The following is an 18,826-nucleotide window of genomic DNA, read 5'->3' on the forward strand; positions in this document are numbered from 1 at the left end:
CTGAGATTCCCGCTCACACCAGAAAGAATGGCTTTTATCATAAATCAATGAATAATAAATGCTGATCAGAATGTGGGGGAAAAGGAACCCTGCTCCATTGTTGGTGGCAGTGTACATTGATGCAACCATTGTGGAGATTTCTCAAAAACCTAAAACACAGAGGTTCCATTTGACCCAGCTATTCCCTTTCTTGGTATTTTCTAAAAGAAAAGCATCATATCACAGCAATATATGTACACCCATGTTTATAGCAGCACAGTTTGTAATAGCTAAATTTTTTAAAAAGCTCAAATGCCCATCAACAAATGAGTAAATAAAGAAGTTGTGGGGTTTTTTTTAATACAATGGAGTACTACTCTACTGTAAAGGATAAACTTGAGACATTTCTAGGTAAATGGATGCACCTTGAGACCATTCTCTTAAGTGAAATAAATCGGACACACGTTTAAATATTGCACTATTTCTCTGGTGTAAGAAACTGAAATGGTAAATAAGAAACAAGATGTTTAACAGATACTGGAAATAGGAAGAAAATGTTCAAATGGGAAGAGGAACTAGGGAGAGGGGAGGGAGAAAGGAAGGAATGGAAAAGGAAAAAAAAGAATAGAAGGAAAAAAATGGAAACCAAGCTTTTATAAATGGAGGGAGGAGAAACCCGAGAGAAGTGTCTGTGCCCCTTCCTTCTGCAGCACGGAGGTGGTACAGACCCAACAGCTCTGAGAATTAAATAACTTTACTACAAGGACAAGATGTCAAATGCTGGGAGTCCCCATGAGGTTGTCCCCAAGTGTTGCTAAAGTTGCTGACTCTTGGGTTTAACTGTTCTCACTCTCCCATCTGTTGCCATTTCCAAAAAGTAATACCACATGTTCTGGGCTAAGCCAGAGATGTGTGACAGAAGGACAGTAACTGGTCAGAGGGCCCATGATGAAAGCCAGTGCATAATATTGGGTTAAAAAACAAACAAAAAACAACAGGTGGAAATAACCATAATTTTTCAAGAACATTTATACATCTTTTTAATTAGATTAGCTTTACAAGCAACTTGAGAGCTCTTTCATAAGGAAACACTGCTTTTCAAATTACACGACTTTATAGTCTGTCTTGAAATTCTTTGCCTGCTATTGATAAAGGTCTGTGTTTTACAGCTGGTTAATGTATTGAATAAAAACAGTATTATGAAGCTTCATCTTTAACCAGGATTAACACATATAGGCCACAAATAGTTTTAAATAGTCTTGCTTGGTGACAAGTTAACGGTCCCACTAACATGAAATGAACAGATTTTAAATGGATATTAAAGAACTGGCTATCCTGATTTCTGAATCTTTTCACAATGACTGCCAAGAAGGTATATAAACTTCTCCAAAAAATATACAATGTAAGACCTGTCGGCAAGCACAACCAGGGACAGTACAGAGTGATACTCTGTGCACCTGCAGAGGTAAACATCTGGGTGGCGTATGGACTCCCAAAGTAAAGGGCTGTTGCTGTACATGTTGACAATCCAACAAGCCTCCCATCAACATAAACGATTCCTACACACCCTATAAACGACAGTGCTTTTGAGCTGTGGCCTGACGCAGCACACCACGCTGCAGACCAGGTGGCAAAGCTGTGCATTCCCAGGTCGGGCAGCAGAGGCACTTACTGGCAAGGTGTCGCTGAGCATCTGGAGAGAAAGAGAGGACTCGGAGCAGACCTGAACATGGGCAAGGAAGACAACTGAACTTTCTCCTGCAAGTCCCCCAAGTGAGATCCCAGTACTGACTATCTAACCCCCAAGTCCACTTTCAGGCTCAATTTTTTTTTCATGTTTTACATGAACAGTAGCGATCTTTTAATAAAAATTACTGAGCTTTCCATAGAAAAGGTCTCTAATTGAATACAAACTATACAGATGCTGAAACTGTCCTAAGTTGAAATATACAGAAATAACTCTGTATACTCAATTCTGGCAAAGATTAGGACAGAGCCAGAAAACCCAAGGGACAAGGTCTTACATCCATAATTCATGCAAAATATGGATACTGCCCATTGGGCCTTGCTGAAGAGCCTAAGGAAGTGAAACCTATGATGTCCATCCCAATTCAGTTTTGTGTTTTTTGCAGTACCGGGGATAGAACCCAGGGCCTTCCCACTGAGTTACCTCCCTGGCCTTTATTTTGAGACATGGTCTTGCTGAATCACTAAACTGTCCAGGCTGGGCTTGAACTTGCAGTCCTCCCATAACGCTGAGATTGTGGGTGTGTACCACCATGCCCAGCTCCAATTTGTTTTTTAAATACCAGAAGTCTGGGAGGCCTGTGTGATTGTGTAATAGTCCCTCTTTTTCTAAAAAGTAAAAAAGATCCATAAAACATAAAAATAAAATATCTGGTTTTACGCTGTTTCTCTAAGCTAAACATACATCTTTCAGCACTGGTCAGAAGGCTGCATCATGTTAGGGGAACACTGCGCAGCTGTCTGAGGAGCCAAGAACATGAGTCTACAACTCTGTATCTGTTTCGCTACCTCTACAATCTGCCTTGGACACTCTTCAGCAGAAATAAGGTTCTGATCTGCAGATCAGACAGAGTCCAGGACTACGGGAGAAAACACAGCAGTAAATTTGGAAGTAATAGTTCACTGAAGAAAAGCAAAAGGAATAATATTGGGTTAAAAAACAATCTTCAATCGGGACATTTGTGTCTACAACTATAGGAGACATCTGCAAACAGAAAAAAGCCCTTTATTTTAGGAACTTGATGCTGAGGGCAACCTCAAGTTCATTTACTGCCAGTCACTTTAGTTTCGTTTTTGTTTTTTAATGAAAAGATTAAACCCTTCTTACTGTGTATTTTTTCTTGTAAAACATGTTACTCAGCAGTCAATGGTGACTGTTTTACTATTAGATTTCATTATTAACAATGTCAAAAGATGACAGCAGCAATCTTTAAGAGTTCAATTAGTGTAAGACAAGACAACAAAACAATCTGGGTTTTCAGTTGGTGATTAAAGTGCTCCTTTAAGTCAAAAGAAAATTAGTCATCAGTCACTGGCAACAATCATTGTAAGAGGTCTTTTAGGGCAAAATTTAATAGTACGAAGAGGTTTACAAAAATAGATTGATGTTATTTTGAGGAATAATACTGTAATTTCAATTCAGTTTTGATAAATTGTACCTAATCATACAAAAATTACTCCAAATTCAAATTTGATATAAAAAAGAGAGATGAAATGAACTCAGCTAGATGACAGATCTGGCAAAATATAAGAATGAAAAAATTCTATGTAGGGCACTTATTTCAGGTCCAGATAGAAATGCCATTTTCCCTCGATAGCGTCTCCTCTTCCTGTCAGCAATCCCAGATCGAAGCTGGCCATGCACTGGTCTTCTACTCGATGAGACATGGGAAAGCTGCTTCTGTTCCTGGTGGAGAGCCGACCGGGCCTCTCCACCTCTTTGCCCCAGTCCTTCATGTTCACATGCTAACAAGCGGCGCCCAGAGTCCAGTGAGGGGTGCTGCTGGGACGTGAGCCACACTAGGCGTCCTTATTGACTGAATCTGAAGGCTTATTGAGTTCCACCCTCACACCTTTTTCACCTGCAAGGAAAAAGCAAACATTCATTCGCTAAGCCCCAGACAGCCACTGCTTCCCACTGTGTTCCCAGCACTGGGGACAATATCACAGCCTGTCCCATGGGCCCAGCCCACACCACCCTTGACTTTCTCCTGTGACAGGTGCCTTCCTCAGAACTAGGCTGTCTACAAAGAGATAATGATTTTATCTCCTTTTATTTTAAGAGCAATTTGGGCTACTTTAATATAGCAGAGTGTTCAGGGTCACTGAAAGCACACAGATAATGACTGACAATACACAGAAAATGTATGTACACTTCGTTTTTATATTTCTATAAAAGGCTGATGCTTGATTATCAATGGCTCAGGAAAATAAGAGTGAATCAGTAACATGAACACTGAGCAGTCATCTAGAGAGATAAGGCAGGGTTAAAGGAAAGCCAGGTGAGCGATCCATCAGCTGAGGGACACAAAGGGTCAGTCCAAGCACATAAACCTGTGCATACCAGAGGACTCAATGTGCTCATCTGAGGCACCGCCTGGGGCATTTCAGGTCATCTCTTGTGCATGAATTTTCTCCATGTCCATGTGTTCCTTGGAGGGTGTGTGGTTAGAAAGACATTCATTTCTTTCTCAGGGAGACAGAGGCAGCCAGTTGCCACAGTTTACCTGTGAGTCCAGGAGCCCATGGTTGGAAGGGACAATCACAGAATAATTCAGCTTGTATTTGAGTAACTTATTCAGGCCTCTTTGCTTTAAACTTTCCTAATCTTTGGACAATTTCCTCCATGAAAGATAACAGTGAAGATGACTTAAGAAAAATCCTTTTCTAAATAAGCTAACTAAGGAATCTGACAAAATGTGGAATGACCTGATACGGACAAGGGCTGTCCTAGGTTCTCTGAAAGCACTTTGTGTTGGCAGGGTGTCTTTGTTCCAGTCTGCCCTGGCCCCAAATGGTGTTTACCTGTTAGATATTTTACTTTAGCTCTCGCTCGCTCATCTGCATCAAAATACCAAACAGTTATTGCGTACCTAAAAGAAAATTTAGAATAGCATAAGAACGGTCACAGTGGGGAGAGAGTGGCTTGGTATCACGATGGTATGGTTAAACCTGCAAATGCCCCAAATATGCCCAGACTGGAAACATATCAGAGGCAAAGGAGCCCAGGAACAACTCACTCACTTGCAGCCTCAGAGCAACAGGCACAGCAGAGGCCAGGGAGAGGCCCAAACTGACGCTACACAGGGGACCAGTCCTTATGCCTTTTGAACACTCACTCAGCCTCTGTGCCCTCCTCGTGAAGCTCTTGCATACCAGAAACGGGCAGTAGAGGAGTAAAGGACTGTACCAAGAGCACAGTAACAGAGGAGGAGATAGGTAAGAGCTGCAGGCATGGCCCTGGGGCCCTTTAGCAAGGGGAGGCCAGCGTCCTGCAGTTTCTGAGGACACTCAAAGTCACAGGGAAGGATAACAGTGTTTAGTATAAGCTGGAGTCATCAAGGAAGAGTTAAACTACGCTAAGTAGTTTTTAGGATTTTATTACAATGATGACATTATTTTAATGCTTAGAGTTTGTCTAAGCTTCATTTATCTGAATCGGTTCACTTATCTGGACCATTTTATTTTACAAATCCATGAGGCGACCTGGTTTATTCGATCCTATAAAGCAGTGAGCCCTGATGCAACAGGAAGAAAGTGCCCAGAACTCGAAAGGACAAGCATGCTCCATGGCTCCATGCGATCCGCAGATCACAGCAGTTCATTTTCTGTGGACTCTAGTCAGTGTCCTCAGGAAAAAGCAACATTGGCCAAATGAAGAGTCAGTGAGTGGTCCCAGGTGAACTGTGTAACAAGCTAAAGAGTCAAGGGCACAGTGGAGCCAGCATCACCTCTGGGATATTGAGGAGCACAGGTCCCTGGCTGGTGCCCTGACCGCCACACTATTCTTCCCAGGGAGCCACCACCTTTCCTACCACCGAGCCTCTATTTTCTCACTAGAAAAGGGGTTCAGGTGCATAACCCTGTATCTCTTCTCACCACAAACTTTCAGTTCACAGTTAAGAGTCAGATACATAGACTGGCTCCCCTGAACCTGAGTCCTATAGGCATGTGCTACAGCTGCCATCAGGCATCCAGCTTTCCAGTCCTTCTTGCCCCCACTTCTCACTGTGACTGCACTGACAGAGGGCTGCAGGGACAAATGGGCCTGGCCCTGCAACCCCTCTCTTCGCGATAGCCCTCCTTCCTCACCACTGGCCTTAGTTCACTACCCCAAAATGTCCAGCACTTCTCTATCTAGAAGGCTACAACCGAGGCGAACTCTGGCTCCTTCAAAAAGAAGGCTGTGCAGTGCTTTCTGGGTCAGAAGTAGTGAGGGAAGCAGTGGGGACAGAGAAGGAACCCAGAATGGCCCAGTGCACAATGTGACCCTGTCACCCTGATTTGCCCTTGGGGGTCTTGAGAGCTCTAGCCACAGACTGCTCAGCCTGCTACCCATTTTGTGATTTAGGGTGGTGACAATATGGCTTAGAGGGAAGGGAAAAGGTGGGGGGTGGAGAGTGTAGCCCCAGAACCTGGTCCCCACTGGCTGCCTCAGACACCAGTGGGGAACCCATCAGTCTGCTCAGTGCATGTCCCCGTGGCCCCTCTGTGGCCTCTCACCCAAGTGTAGCAGTCAATGCTGCAGTACACTCTCATCGCCTTAAGCCTTTTCCTGAACACAGAACTGGTGACTAGAAAATAGGGCTGCTTCTGACAGTATTTATGTTCCTAACAATGTTTGCAATAACTTCTGTTTTAGTCTTGAGTCATCATAAATGGTAAAAACAAACATTCAAAAGAATGCAATAACATAATTGTTTAAAATATTACATCTTGTAGAGAAGTCTAATGAAACTGAGGCTGAGTCCAGGAACAGGGTGATTTTCCCAACACTCCCCTCCACACTTGACAGCCCTTCCTCCGCCTTTTCCTTCCTCTATTTCTCGTCACTGCTGCTCCCGGTTACCCCATAGTTTTCTACTCTGTATCCATTTTCCCATATTACCACCCCTCACCACCTTTTAAAGATCCCTTTCCTTCTTTACCTTTCTATCCCCAAGTAAAAGACATGGAATGGGACTTAGCTAACAGGTACACAGCACAGGGGCCCAGGGCTGGGAGGGGGTGGCTGTGCCGAGAGTCGCAACCTTTAGCCCTGACTGTGATTGCGCACCAGCGCTCAAATTAAGACAACTGTGAAACTTTCAGTCCATTTCGAAATCTCTGCCATCCCACCACACTTGTAACTAGGTGTCTAGTGTTGATCCTAGCATGTCCCTCCAATCTCATACATTCAGATGCAGGACTTCGGGAAGGTGACTGGATCATGGGAGTTGCTATACTCATCAGTGGATTAATCCACTGCTTTACAGATGACTGTGCTTTTAGGAGGTGGGGCCTGGTTGGAGGTGGGTGTGACTAAAGGGTGCATTCTTGTCCCTGGCTTCTCCCTTCTCTCTCTGCTTCTTTGCCAGCATGGGGTAGGCAGTTTTTCTCTGCCATGCCCTCCCACTGTGCTGTTTCTGCCTTGGTGCCGGCCAAACAAAACTCTCCTCAAGTTGGGAGCATCTGGCATTTTATCCCAGCACCAGGAAAGTGCCTAGTACACCAGGTATAACCTGCAATCCCTTGTCGCACGATACTCTTAACCAAGTTTAGGTAAAAGAATACTACCTTGTGGCATATGCTGGTTGTACTTCATGAGGGTTGCGACGGTCAGACCAGAAAAACAGCAGTCTGTCAAACTTGGGTTCAATGTCAGCAAACTGCGCTTTGCCTTCTGGAAATATTCGAAGTATACCTCCACTTACCTAGGAAAAGAACCAAATATTTAAGTACAAACAACCAAAACTACTACTGGGTTCAATTTAGAGGGGAAAAGACTATTTTAATGAATCAAAATTCTTTTTTTGGGGGGGGGGGGAGGGACCAGGGATCAAACTTGGGACCTTGAGCTTGAGAGGCAGGCGGCAGAACCACTGAGCTAAATCCCTGGGCCCTCCAAAATTCTCAACTGGAACATTAATGAATACATCTCAACAAGGTATAAAGATGAGTTGACATTCTTCTTTTTTCTTTTTTTAGATATAGGGATGGAACCCAGAGCCTTTTCCCTGTGCTATATTCCCACTCCTTTTTTATTTTGAGACAGGATCTCACTAAGTCAAATTCCCCAGGCTGGGCTTGAACTTGCGAACCACCTGCCCCAGCCTCCCAGTGAGTTGTTATTCTATGCTCTGAGCTGGACATGCTGGCACATGCCTGTAATCCCAGCACACAGGAGACTGAGGCAGGAGTAGCACCTCAAGTTTGAGACCACCCTGGGCCATACAGTGAGTTCAAGGTCAGCCTGGACCACATACTGAGAGCCTGTCTCAAAAAAAACAAAACAAAACTCAAAATACCCAATCCCCCCCAAAAATGAACACAAACTAAGTACATGCTCTGATGCAAGGAAAAATTCCACTTATTTTGCTTCAGAGATTTCTGTAAATACGTAATGAAATACTGTCCAAATTCAAAAGTCCAAAAATGATGCTTGAGAGTTCTAAAAATGCATCTTACTTATCCTGCTAACAATCTCCTTAACTCACTTGTACAACAGATACATGTGAGGCTACCCTGATGAATGGCTTACCTTGACTTGTTGTATGGAGTAAACACTACAGCATACCCTAATGTTCAACAGACCAGTAACAGGGCAGTTGCAAGCTTAATGCCTTTTATTTAAAGGTTTCAGGGTATGCGCAGAAAGTGCCATCACTTACCACACATCAGCACCATTGGCAACATGCTCCTCACCGGCACCCACGCTCTCCCGTCCATACTGGTGGGACACAGTGAGGACTGATGCTTGCAACTCAAGTCCATACACAAAGGACTGTTTCTGGTTCACCTCACCAAACCACTCTCTGAGTTCTGATGGGCTCACGTCCTAGTACTGCCAGTACTGCCTGAACAGCAGGTGCACCGGGAGCTTGGGGGCCTGGGTAGGGACAGGGAGGAACCAGACAGACCTGGCCCTTGTGTTCAAAAGTCTGGGGAGACTGAAGCTGGCAAGATCCACCCCCAAGGCACTCTGTGCCTCTAGTAACTCATCTCCTAAGCAGGAAGACTCCTAAAGGTAAAGAGAATTTACTCCCTGATCCAGATGTCATGGAGCCTATGCCATGCCTAGAACTTGCAGTGAGAGAGAAATGTTCCTGGGGCTGGTCCACAGCAGTGCCACACTTCGGCTCCTGGGGCCCCTGCCCATCTCCCTCAGGTGCAAGTAGTCAGCAAGTCCCTGGGCCTCTGCCATCCATCTAAAGAACTCCAGACTGGGGCCCCCTTCCCACTCTAGGTTCACCAGGAAAAGTGCAGGTGCTGTGTGGAAAACGGTTAAAAACAGCCAGCCAACACTTTGTTCTTCCCCTGGAAACCTTCCCCACGTCTATACCAGTGGCTTCCTACATGGGATCTGTCCTGACAGCTGGCACAACCAGCGGCAGCTGGAACCATCCTCTCTGAGGGCTGTGTCCCCTTCTGCTGTGACCCAGGAGTCCGCATGCAGCACACACCAGTCCCATGTGGCAAGGGAAGTTTTCTGCTCTGTGTATAAAAATGCCAAGAGCTGACTTCTCCCTATGTGCTAATTTAAAACCAAAACGGTAAAAAATAAAATAAAATAAAACCAAACTGGCCTTATCCAGGTCATATGTGATTAAAATATTAGCCCGGAAAAAGCCTAATTAGATCTAGAAGTCAGGAGTTGATAAACACGTTTCTGACTTTCCAGATATTCACAAAATCTGACAAAGTATCAAGCTGGCTGTTTTTCCTTTGGTGCTAGGAACTGAGCCCAAGGCATATTACCCTGAGCGACATCTTCAGTCTTATAAAACAATTTTCATTTTGTGACAGGGTCTAGCTAGGTTGCTCAAGTGCCCAGGCTGGGCTCCTCCTGCCCCAGCCACCCAGAGTGCTGGTATTACAAGTGTGTACCAGCACACCTGGCTCAAAAAATCAATTTGCGCTGGGCATGGTGGCACATGCCTGTGATCGCATCACTTGGGAGGCTGAGACAAGAGGATCACCACAAGTTCAAGGCCAGTCTGGACTACATAGTGAGTTCAAGGCCAGCCTGAACTACATAGCTGAGACCCTATCTTCAAAAAAATTTTTTTTTAAATCGACTTGTAAATTTTAACTAAAATCACACCCATCTGTAATGTACCTTGGGCTCAAGGTAAATTACCAGATTTCTCTACTTCAAGCTCTGAAAGCTCTAGAATCTGTAAAACCATGGGAATCTGGCCAGCAGTCAACTCGTCTGCATGCTGCACTTGGATTAGACAATGGAAGCTCTTTAAACCAGAGTTATAGGCGCCCTCGAGCACACTGTGAGCTCATTCTGGCTTTAAACACTTCAGGAGGAAGGGAGGGAGGATTCCATCTCTGCACCCTTAGGACTTAGGTGGTTTCTACTTGTGTACTGGGAGTAAGGGGGTGTGTTTTAAAACTTTTTTGATTTTTAAAGACTCAGCCTGCTAGACATGTGTTCACTTTGTGAGAATCTACTAAGCTATATGCTGTGTTCACTTGCACCATATGACTGTTTTACTTCAGGCTTAAAAAAAAATTAAATACAACAATCAGTGATGGCCTGTGGTGCAGTAACATCTGATTTACTTTTAAAAATCATTTATTGAAACTTAGGTTAATATTAAAGGAATATAGTTTTAAAACAAGAGATTACATATACTGTATATTCAAACTGGCTTTACAGTGTTGTTAAGTGTCAATAAACTTCTAGTTTTCCCATAATTAGGGTAAGACAGAATCTGGCCTGAATATTCAGCAACACAATGCCATATAACATCTCTATTAAAATGCAAAGAATAAAACAGCAAATAATCCATAACAACTACTTATATAGATCACCTTCACCTAGAGCCATTAGGAAAAAACTGTTCTCAGATGTATTTTTATTAAACTACTAAAAGGAAGTTACTTTAATAAGGTCACTTTTATAAAAGTTTAAATTTTAGACAAATCCTTCAATATCTGGAATAACTGAATCTATTTTTCCAATATACTGGTGGTTTTGCATAGTTTTATTGAGGCACAATTGATATATCAAAAAGGGTCATATTTAATGTATATAACAATTTGATGTGCTTGGACATATCATGCACAGGCTTGTGATACCACCAATCACCACAATCAAGATGAAAAACACACTGCCACCTCCCAAAATTCCCTATGTCCTTGTCCTCCCTCCTTCCTTTTTTTTTTTTTTTTCATGGTTAGAACACTGAACACAGGATCTACCCTCTTAAATTTTTTTTTTTTTTTTGGCACCAGGGATCAAACTCAGGACCTTACACTTGCCAGGCAGGCACTGTGCCACTAAGCTAAATCCTTGGCCTTACCCTCTTAAATTTTTTAAATGTACCACACCATATTGTTATCTACAGGAATCTCACATAGGCTGTGTGTGGTACATTACTTATTTGTTTAAAGTATGTTGGCACTGTATTTCTTTTCAAATACATTTCTGTCTATGTATGAGATGGATCTTGCTATGTAGTCCAGGCTGGCCTTGCAACTCACTATATAGCCCAGGGCTGGCCTCAAACTCAAAATGATCCTCCCATCTCTGCTTCCCAGAGTGCTGGGATTATAGGCGTGCACCACCACACCCAGCTCAATATTTATTTATTTTATAAAGACCTAACCCAATACCTGGGACTGAAACTGGTCTGAGAGAATTTAATTTTTCCAAGTGTTAAAGATAGTCTCACCTAATATTATAAGTAGGAATCTTAATATTTGTCAGAAAAGAATACCCATGAGAAAAAGATGTAAGTGCTCAATCGAGCTGCCTACCTTGGCATCCCAGTCTTTATTTAGATAATATATACATGTCACACATCTTCCATCTCCATTTGGATTATCCACGTGGCGAACATAACCTGTTCCATTGCCTGGGTAACAAGCAACCATGGCCTGCAATAACAATAATGATTTTTAAAGTCTGTATGTGGACCTAAGGGAGAACAGCAGTGTATAAAAAACAGCCCTGAATTTTGGCTGCTCCGACTTACACTCACATTCTTCTCTCTTACAGGATTCACATGGCAGGTAACAGGCCAGAAAGCTACTGACATTTATATAAGGAAGCAGGAGGATGGGGGACAGTCCAGGGCCTGGGGACTTCAGTTGAGCATGACAGAGGGCCAGCACTGGAGATCAAGGAGTGGCACAGCTGTGGTCCCTGGGTGGCCACAAGCCAGCGCCCTGCTTGAAAGAGCAAAGGTCAGGAGTTCAAACCCCATTGCTGGATCTTCACATACTCTCATGATCAAGGTCAGAAGAGTTTCTATCATGCTCCACCCACGGAGTCTCTTCTTTCTCCCTGCTCAGAACACCTGTGTCCCACACCAGAGAGGTGGGTGGTCCCAGACACCATCTGATGCCTTTCTGAAAGCCACTGGCAAAGGTGAACATCATTCATTCATTAACTTATTTGCAGTGCAAGGGATGAACCCAGGGCTTCATCCAAGTGCTCTACCACTGTACTCCACCATTGGTGAAGATTGGCATAATTTAGATGGGTAACTCCAAATATCAATTCATTTAATGTTTGTGATTATTTTTTTAAATACTAAAGAACAAATTAGTATATTGACACACACCCCCCTTGCTTTTGAGGCAGGGTCTCACTTTGTGTATTGCAAGCTGGCTTTGAACTCACTATGTAGCCCAGGCTGGCTTTAAATTCACAGTGATTCTCCTGCTTCAGCCTCCCCAGTGCTAGGACTAAAGGCATGCGCTACCACACCCAGCCCGAACCCCTCTTTAAAATCAGAAAGAAAACCATGTTTTTGCTTAACCTGTAACCAGACACGGTTCAGAAGATTGCTGGGTGTTAAGCATGGAGTGGGAGAGGAACCCCAATACAAAGCACAAAGTCTCTTACATCCTGTAGGCTTATGTGCCTCATGATCAACTGAAATGGCAGGGCTGATTTAAAAACATTCCCAGGCCTGTAATCCCAGCCCTTGGGAGGCTGAGGCAGGGAGATCCTTGTGAGTCTGAGGCCAGCCTGGGCTACATAGTAAGTTCAAGGCCAGCAAGCTACATAGCAAGACCCTGTCTCAAAAACAAAAACAAAAACAAAACATCCCAGGGAAGAAAACAAAGACAAAGATGTTCAACATTGCCAGTTATTCTTGAAATCCTTTACTTCTCCATGTATTAAAGTCAATGGATCCACACAGATATATAAAACATTCAATTACTCTTCCCTTATATTAAGACAAATGACAAATGCTAAATTTTAAAATTCATGTTCAACTGATCAGAGAAACAGTGACTCAGTGATTCCATCTCAGGGGACTAAGATGCATTTTAAATTTCATCCTTTTTTCCTTGTGGTACTGGGGACTGAACTCAGGGCTTTCATACTAAGCTACATCCCAAGCCTTTTATCTTTTAGAGCCTAAATTGCTCAGTCTGGGCTCAAATTTTCAATCCTCTTGCCTCAGCTTCCCAGAGTACTAGGATTATAGATGTGTACTACCACACCCGGCTTAAACCTGTATCCCTAAAAAGAAAACAATCTGGCTGCCTTAGGCATCCTGACTTGCTCTAAGAGCAGATTTCTTGGTGACCTTACAGTAGGTTTTTATTTTTTTCTAACTCAAGGCAAACTGAGACTCAAGGCTTCTTCTTTTAGCACTGGGGTTTGGCAAGGCCAGGAGGTGGCACAGGCCTGGGTGTGTAAGACTGTTCCATGAATGGCGAACCCAAGTGATTCCATCACCAGCTGCCAGAGAAAGGGTCTCAGAGCAAGACTCAGATGACAACCACAAGAGGCCACCGATTTAACATCAGAGTTAACGCCGGTGCAGTGACCTAGGAAAGTCATGGTGAGTTAAGAAGGGGAGGAAACTCTGGACTCAAACTCCTTCCTACAGCCAGTTCATCTCAGAAGGTAAGCTGGCTCCTCTGACCACCTGGCACTCGCCCCTCTGGTGTGGAGAAGAAAGGGCAAACCTTTCTCCAGTTCACCCCATCCATTCCATCCATCCACTTAGCAAATCTGTCTTGAGACCTAGTACGTCCAGGACAGGGCTAGGGCGACAGTGGTGAAAGGAGACCAAGTCTCTGGCTGTCATTTATTATGAAATGTGATCCAATAAACATGGAATGGAATGTTCAGTAGCAGGAAGTTATCTTTCCATGAGCTATGGAAGAAAACTGAGTAAGGCTGCAACAATGGTGGCATGATATTCTAGGACACCATTAGGGCAGAAGTCATTTCCAAGGCACTGCCCTCTGAGCAGGCAGGCCACACCGGAGGGGGACAGAGGGGACATTTAGGGGTGGCAGCTACTGTGGTTGGGCAGCGTGGAACATAAGAGAGCTGGCCAGGGAGGCTGGGTTGAGCAAGCAGGGCTAGGAGCCCAGAAAGAAGAAAGCCACACTAGGCAGCTAGACCTGTAAGCCAAGACGGGAAACACATCTGCTTGGTGCTTCAGGAAGAGCAGTTCCTATTTTGTATGAACGAAAACTAACAACGGCAATAACCTCAGTATCACTCACCACTGACATTTACTGGGTGTTTACTATTTGTCAAGCACTATTCTCAGCGATTCCTGTGTAATAACTCACCTGACATACCTGGCGAAGTAAACACCCTTACTCTCACCTTCATTTAATTGTTAAGAAAGTGAAGGCCAGAAAGGCTAATGCGTGTCTCAAAGCCTGGCCAGGTGGATGCTGGGAATCTGGTTCACAACCCATGTAATCAGCCCCGGCTAGACTGCTGGGATGGAGAACAAAGACGTAAGTCAGCTACTGAAGGCAGAAGATCACTGTGGTGCACCAGCAGGAAGAAGCACGAGGCTGACCCTATAAATCAGTCATGAGGTTGCCGTTAACCATGACCCAGCCCTGGGTGAACAAGAAGGAGCAGTGTTGACAACGTGTGTCCAGTAGGAAGGGTATCCCAGCATGGTCACGAGGAGCTGGGTACCCCAGAATGGAATGCAGCTGGTACATCAGAATTCCAAGTAAGATTTTTTTTTAAAGGATGCAATGAAAGTTTTAAACTTTCAAAGTTTCAAAGAAAAGTTTTAGTTTAATTAAATAAAATGCATTAAATTGCATTAAGTTTTTTCTTTTTCTTTTGGTTTTTGAGGCCGGATACAGTTCAGGCTTGGCCTTGAATGCTGGGTGATCTTCCAGCCTCAGACTCCTGAGTGCTGGGATTACAGGCGTGTGCCACCACACTCAGCTACATTAAGTTTTCTGAACCCTGACATAGCTGAGCTACCTGCATCTAAACATGATTCCAAGGGCAGTGTTACAGTTTAGATCTGGAATGTCCCCCCAAAAGTCTCATGTATTCATGTTGGAAGGTGACTGGATCAAGAGCACTGTACCCATCAGTGAACTGCTGAGTTCACAGCTCAAAGTGCTGCTAGGAGAGGGAATCTGTCTAGAGGAAGCAGGCCACGCCCTGGCTCCTTCCAGCTTTCCGCTTCCAGATGCCAGGAGGTAGTGTCCCGGCAACATGAAACTAACAGGGCAGCCATCACCATGCTGGCCTTGTAGCACTTCCTCTCTTCTGCTCAGGGGCTCAGGACACTGGAGATTTAGACAGGAGGAGAGGAAAGGAGACACGTGTGCTACTCAGCCTGCATTTAACCTTCCACTCAATGAACTACCAATGCCAGCTGGAGCAAAGGTGGTAATCCTGATTTTGGTTGTAAAAGAATAAAAATGGGCAGCAATAAACCCCAGCAAATTAGAAAGCCTGAAAAGGAAACAACACAATTCTCACATGTAACTCTGAGGCCATGCTCCTAGGCCATCTCAAAGTGACCCCAACTTTAAATACTTCAACTTCCCATGAGGAAAACCTATTCAACATAAGCAAAACAACTAAATACTACCTTTCTTCCTCGCTGGTATGAAAATATACATGTTCAAGGATGTTCTTAAGATAGGAAACACCATAAATGTGTTTTTCCCTCTGAGAATAAAAGGAAGGAAGAGGCTTGTGATACCTCTTTGGAGTCTGAAGGCGTTTATTTCAAGCATTAGCACACTTCAATATGAAGGTGAACCAGTGAACTTTTGTTTTTAAAATTTTCCTTTTTGAAGTGAATTACTAAAAATCAGATTCACAGCTAAGAAAACTAAAATTTGATGGTACGTTACCTGTAGCCTCCAACGTTAGCAGTTGCTCTGGAAAAGAACCAAACACAGAAACCACACATAAGCTCAGTCACAGCTAAGGAAAGCACACAGGTTAGGGTAATAAACACCATAAGACAGGCATCCAAGCGCCCACATACAAAGACATGACCCACTGTCATGGGAATAGGGCACCTGGAAAGACCTGAGATAGAGACAACAACAAGTGAAAATCATAAGTCTGCCAGAGCAGGGAAAATTCCAAGTACTAGAGGGAACAAAACAGGCGCACAAAGGGAGACTACAGAAGACACAAAAAGAGAACACCGTGGCAGATGTGTGGTGGTGACATGGGGGCAGAGCAGGAAAGCAGGCAAGCAGCTTTGGAGGTGATCACAGAATTGCTGAGGATGGTCACCTTGCAGCCAGAACTGGCTGGATGTGCACAGAATCACTTGGGCTGCTTCCCAAAAGCAATGACCCCTAGCCCCTCCACCTGAGATTATGGATTTGAATACAGGGGATGAAGCCTGGGGTCCTGTACTTTTAAACAAGCACTCCATTCTGACTGGCAAAGGGCCAAGAACAAAGGGCTGGGAATTGTGATAAAAGAATAAATCTCAATTTCATAAACATCACTCAGGCTACTTGCTGAAGATGAAGGATGACTTGGAAGAAGAGGTTATAGACCCAGAAACGAGAGATAGGAGTCAGAGTAAAGGGCAGTGGAAATGGAAAGTGCAGGGTGGTCTACAGCTGTGGTGAGGGAGGAGGAAAAATTCACACTAAAAATTTAAACATTAAAAATATCCACATCAGGGGCCAGGGATTTAGCTCAGTGGTGCCACCGCCTGCCTCACAAGTACAAGGTCCCAAGTTCAATCCCGGTACCAAAAAAAAAAAAAAAAAATCCACATCACTCGCTAAATACTGACCAAGCACTTACCAGGTATTTGGCACTGTCCAGGATATGGAATGAACAGAAAGAAGGGTAACTGCCTCCGGGGACACTACTCCACAGGAGGAGAAGGGGCAGAACAGCTAAGTCCACACACAATATAATGGGTCGTATGCTGGAAGGGGGACTAGGAAAAGTAATGAGGAACGGGAAACATGGTGCTGGGGATCATTTATAGAGATTTCAGATGGACCTGAGGGAGGGAGGGAAGACAGCTAAGCAAATCTGAGAGCTGAAGAAAGGGCTGCTCTAGGCGGAAGCAATGGCAGCTTGTGAGAAGGTGAGGAGGAGGCGGAGGCGGCGGAGGTGGGGCAGTGTGGTGCAGAGAAGGGCGCCGGGCAGACACAGGGTAGGAGGGAGCCAGGTAGGCAAGGGTAGGGCAGAGATCATGGAGGGCACTGGGGGCCACACTGGAGGGAGTAAGAGGGGAGGCGTGGAGGGTTCTCAGGGGTCTGATGGCCATGCAGAGCTGCGGGAAAGGGGAACCACAGCCCAGGCCCGTTCCTATTCCCACAGCTGTACTAGCACGCTAATCTACAATTTTCTCAATGATTTAAAAATCACACAAATGAAGGAATTCACCAATTTAACTTTTCTGAGTAGTGGCATGTACAACTCTCACACACCCAAGCCAGTATCACAAGAAAAGCCTCTGTGACCTGAACTAGAATCAACACAATGAACTCTAATGCAACCAAAGTAAATCTTAAATGGCAAGAATCACCATACAAAGGTCAAAAGCAACAACCACCATTTATTGAGAAACTACTACGCGCAAGTCCCCATGTTAGTCATTCTTTCACTCGATTCTTACAATCCCTGGGAGACAGGCATTATTCTCATTTTGCACGGCCAGCTATACAACCAACATGGGTAAGGCAGTGTGGCAGAACACACATCTTTAAGGAAGAAAAGAAAAAAAGACCCAGGGATTCTGGTGGACCATGAACTAAAACAGCTGCTGTGCTAAAAGCTACTGCAACAGGAAGAGACTGAGCCATTTTACCAGGTTCTGTAAACTCAGACCACATCTGGAGCCTGCATCCACTTCTAAGGATACATGGGAGAAACAACGCTGACAAGCTGGGGTCAGATGTTTAAAAAAACGAGTGGCCCCAGTGGTTGGGGACAATGCAGTTGGGGATGGGGTAGCAGGCTGGGCAAGGGACGACGCATTCATGCATTCTGGGGCACAGGAACCACATTGGTTATGTGTAGCACCACGTCGTATGTATGTTTTCCAATTTGCAAAACTGCTTTTCCGTCACCAAAAGGACTGCGAAGTAAAAGGAAGAACACAGAGAGTAACCACACGGGCTCAGGAGCCAGGTTCTCTGCACACGAGCTCTGACTGCACTACTGACAGCTGTCACTCTGGTAAGTGATTTAACGCTCTGTCCAACCCCAGGCCTCTATAGTGAAAATGGTAATGGTTTGCCCCCTGCAAAGCTAACACCCTAGCACAAGAGAGTGCAGAGCGTGGTGCCCAGAGACACTGACACCAGCTGTGCCCAACCACGAGGAACCATGGAGAAGTCCCGAGTCCCTGGGATTGTTTCCTCACTTGAAAAGCTAGGATAGGGCTGGGGATTTAGCTCAGTGGTTCTGCCGCCTGCCTCGAAAGCCCAAGGACCAGAGTTCTATCTGCAGTACCAAAAAAAAAAAAAAAAAAGAAAAGAAAAGCTAGGAGATCACCACTCAGCCAGGTGAGCCAGATGTGGTGGTGCACTTGTAATCCCAGCACTTGGGAGGCTGAAGCAGAAGGATGGCTGCATGTTCTAGGCCAGCCTATGCTACATAATGAGTTCAAGGACAGCCACACAGTGAGACCCAGTATCAAAAAAAAAAAAAAAAAAGGGACTGGAGGGTGTTGTGCAAATGCAATTTCCTTCTTCCTTGTCAAACATCTTCACCATAGTGTCTTAGAGTGCCTGCTATGGTGCCAGGCACCTTGACAAGTGTAATCTCCATGCTCTCAGTGAATCTTCACAGTCAACAACCGCCACTCTCTCTCTACACTGAAAGACAGGAGGCTTGGAGTGGCCACAAAGCTCTCAGTCAGCCAGACTG

The 18,826-nt window shown here is 44.6% G+C and overlaps 1 protein-coding gene across 1 annotated transcript in view; it reads right to left on the reverse strand.

Moving 5' to 3' along the window:
• Nucleotides 1-990: 990 nt before the first annotated feature.
• The window catches only part of Egln1 (egl-9 family hypoxia inducible factor 1), a 44,439-nt gene continuing 26,603 nt past the window's right edge, over nucleotides 991-18,826 (reverse strand). The window contains exons 2-5 of the mRNA XM_004854652.4: nucleotides 11,479-11,598; nucleotides 7,282-7,418; nucleotides 4,531-4,598; nucleotides 991-3,587 (exon numbers count right to left, since the gene is read on the reverse strand). Coding sequence (XP_004854709.1) covers nucleotides 3,526-3,587; nucleotides 4,531-4,598; nucleotides 7,282-7,418; nucleotides 11,479-11,598 — 387 coding nt within the window. The 3' untranslated portion in view covers nucleotides 991-3,525. The remainder of the gene's footprint in view (nucleotides 3,588-4,530; nucleotides 4,599-7,281; nucleotides 7,419-11,478; nucleotides 11,599-18,826) is intronic.

The sequence above is a fragment of the Heterocephalus glaber genome, unplaced genomic scaffold (genome assembly GCF_053883595.1).
Source record: "Heterocephalus glaber isolate CG9 unplaced genomic scaffold, H.glaber_assembly_v1.0 deba00001472, whole genome shotgun sequence".
Lineage (NCBI taxonomy): Eukaryota > Metazoa > Chordata > Mammalia > Rodentia > Bathyergidae > Heterocephalus > Heterocephalus glaber.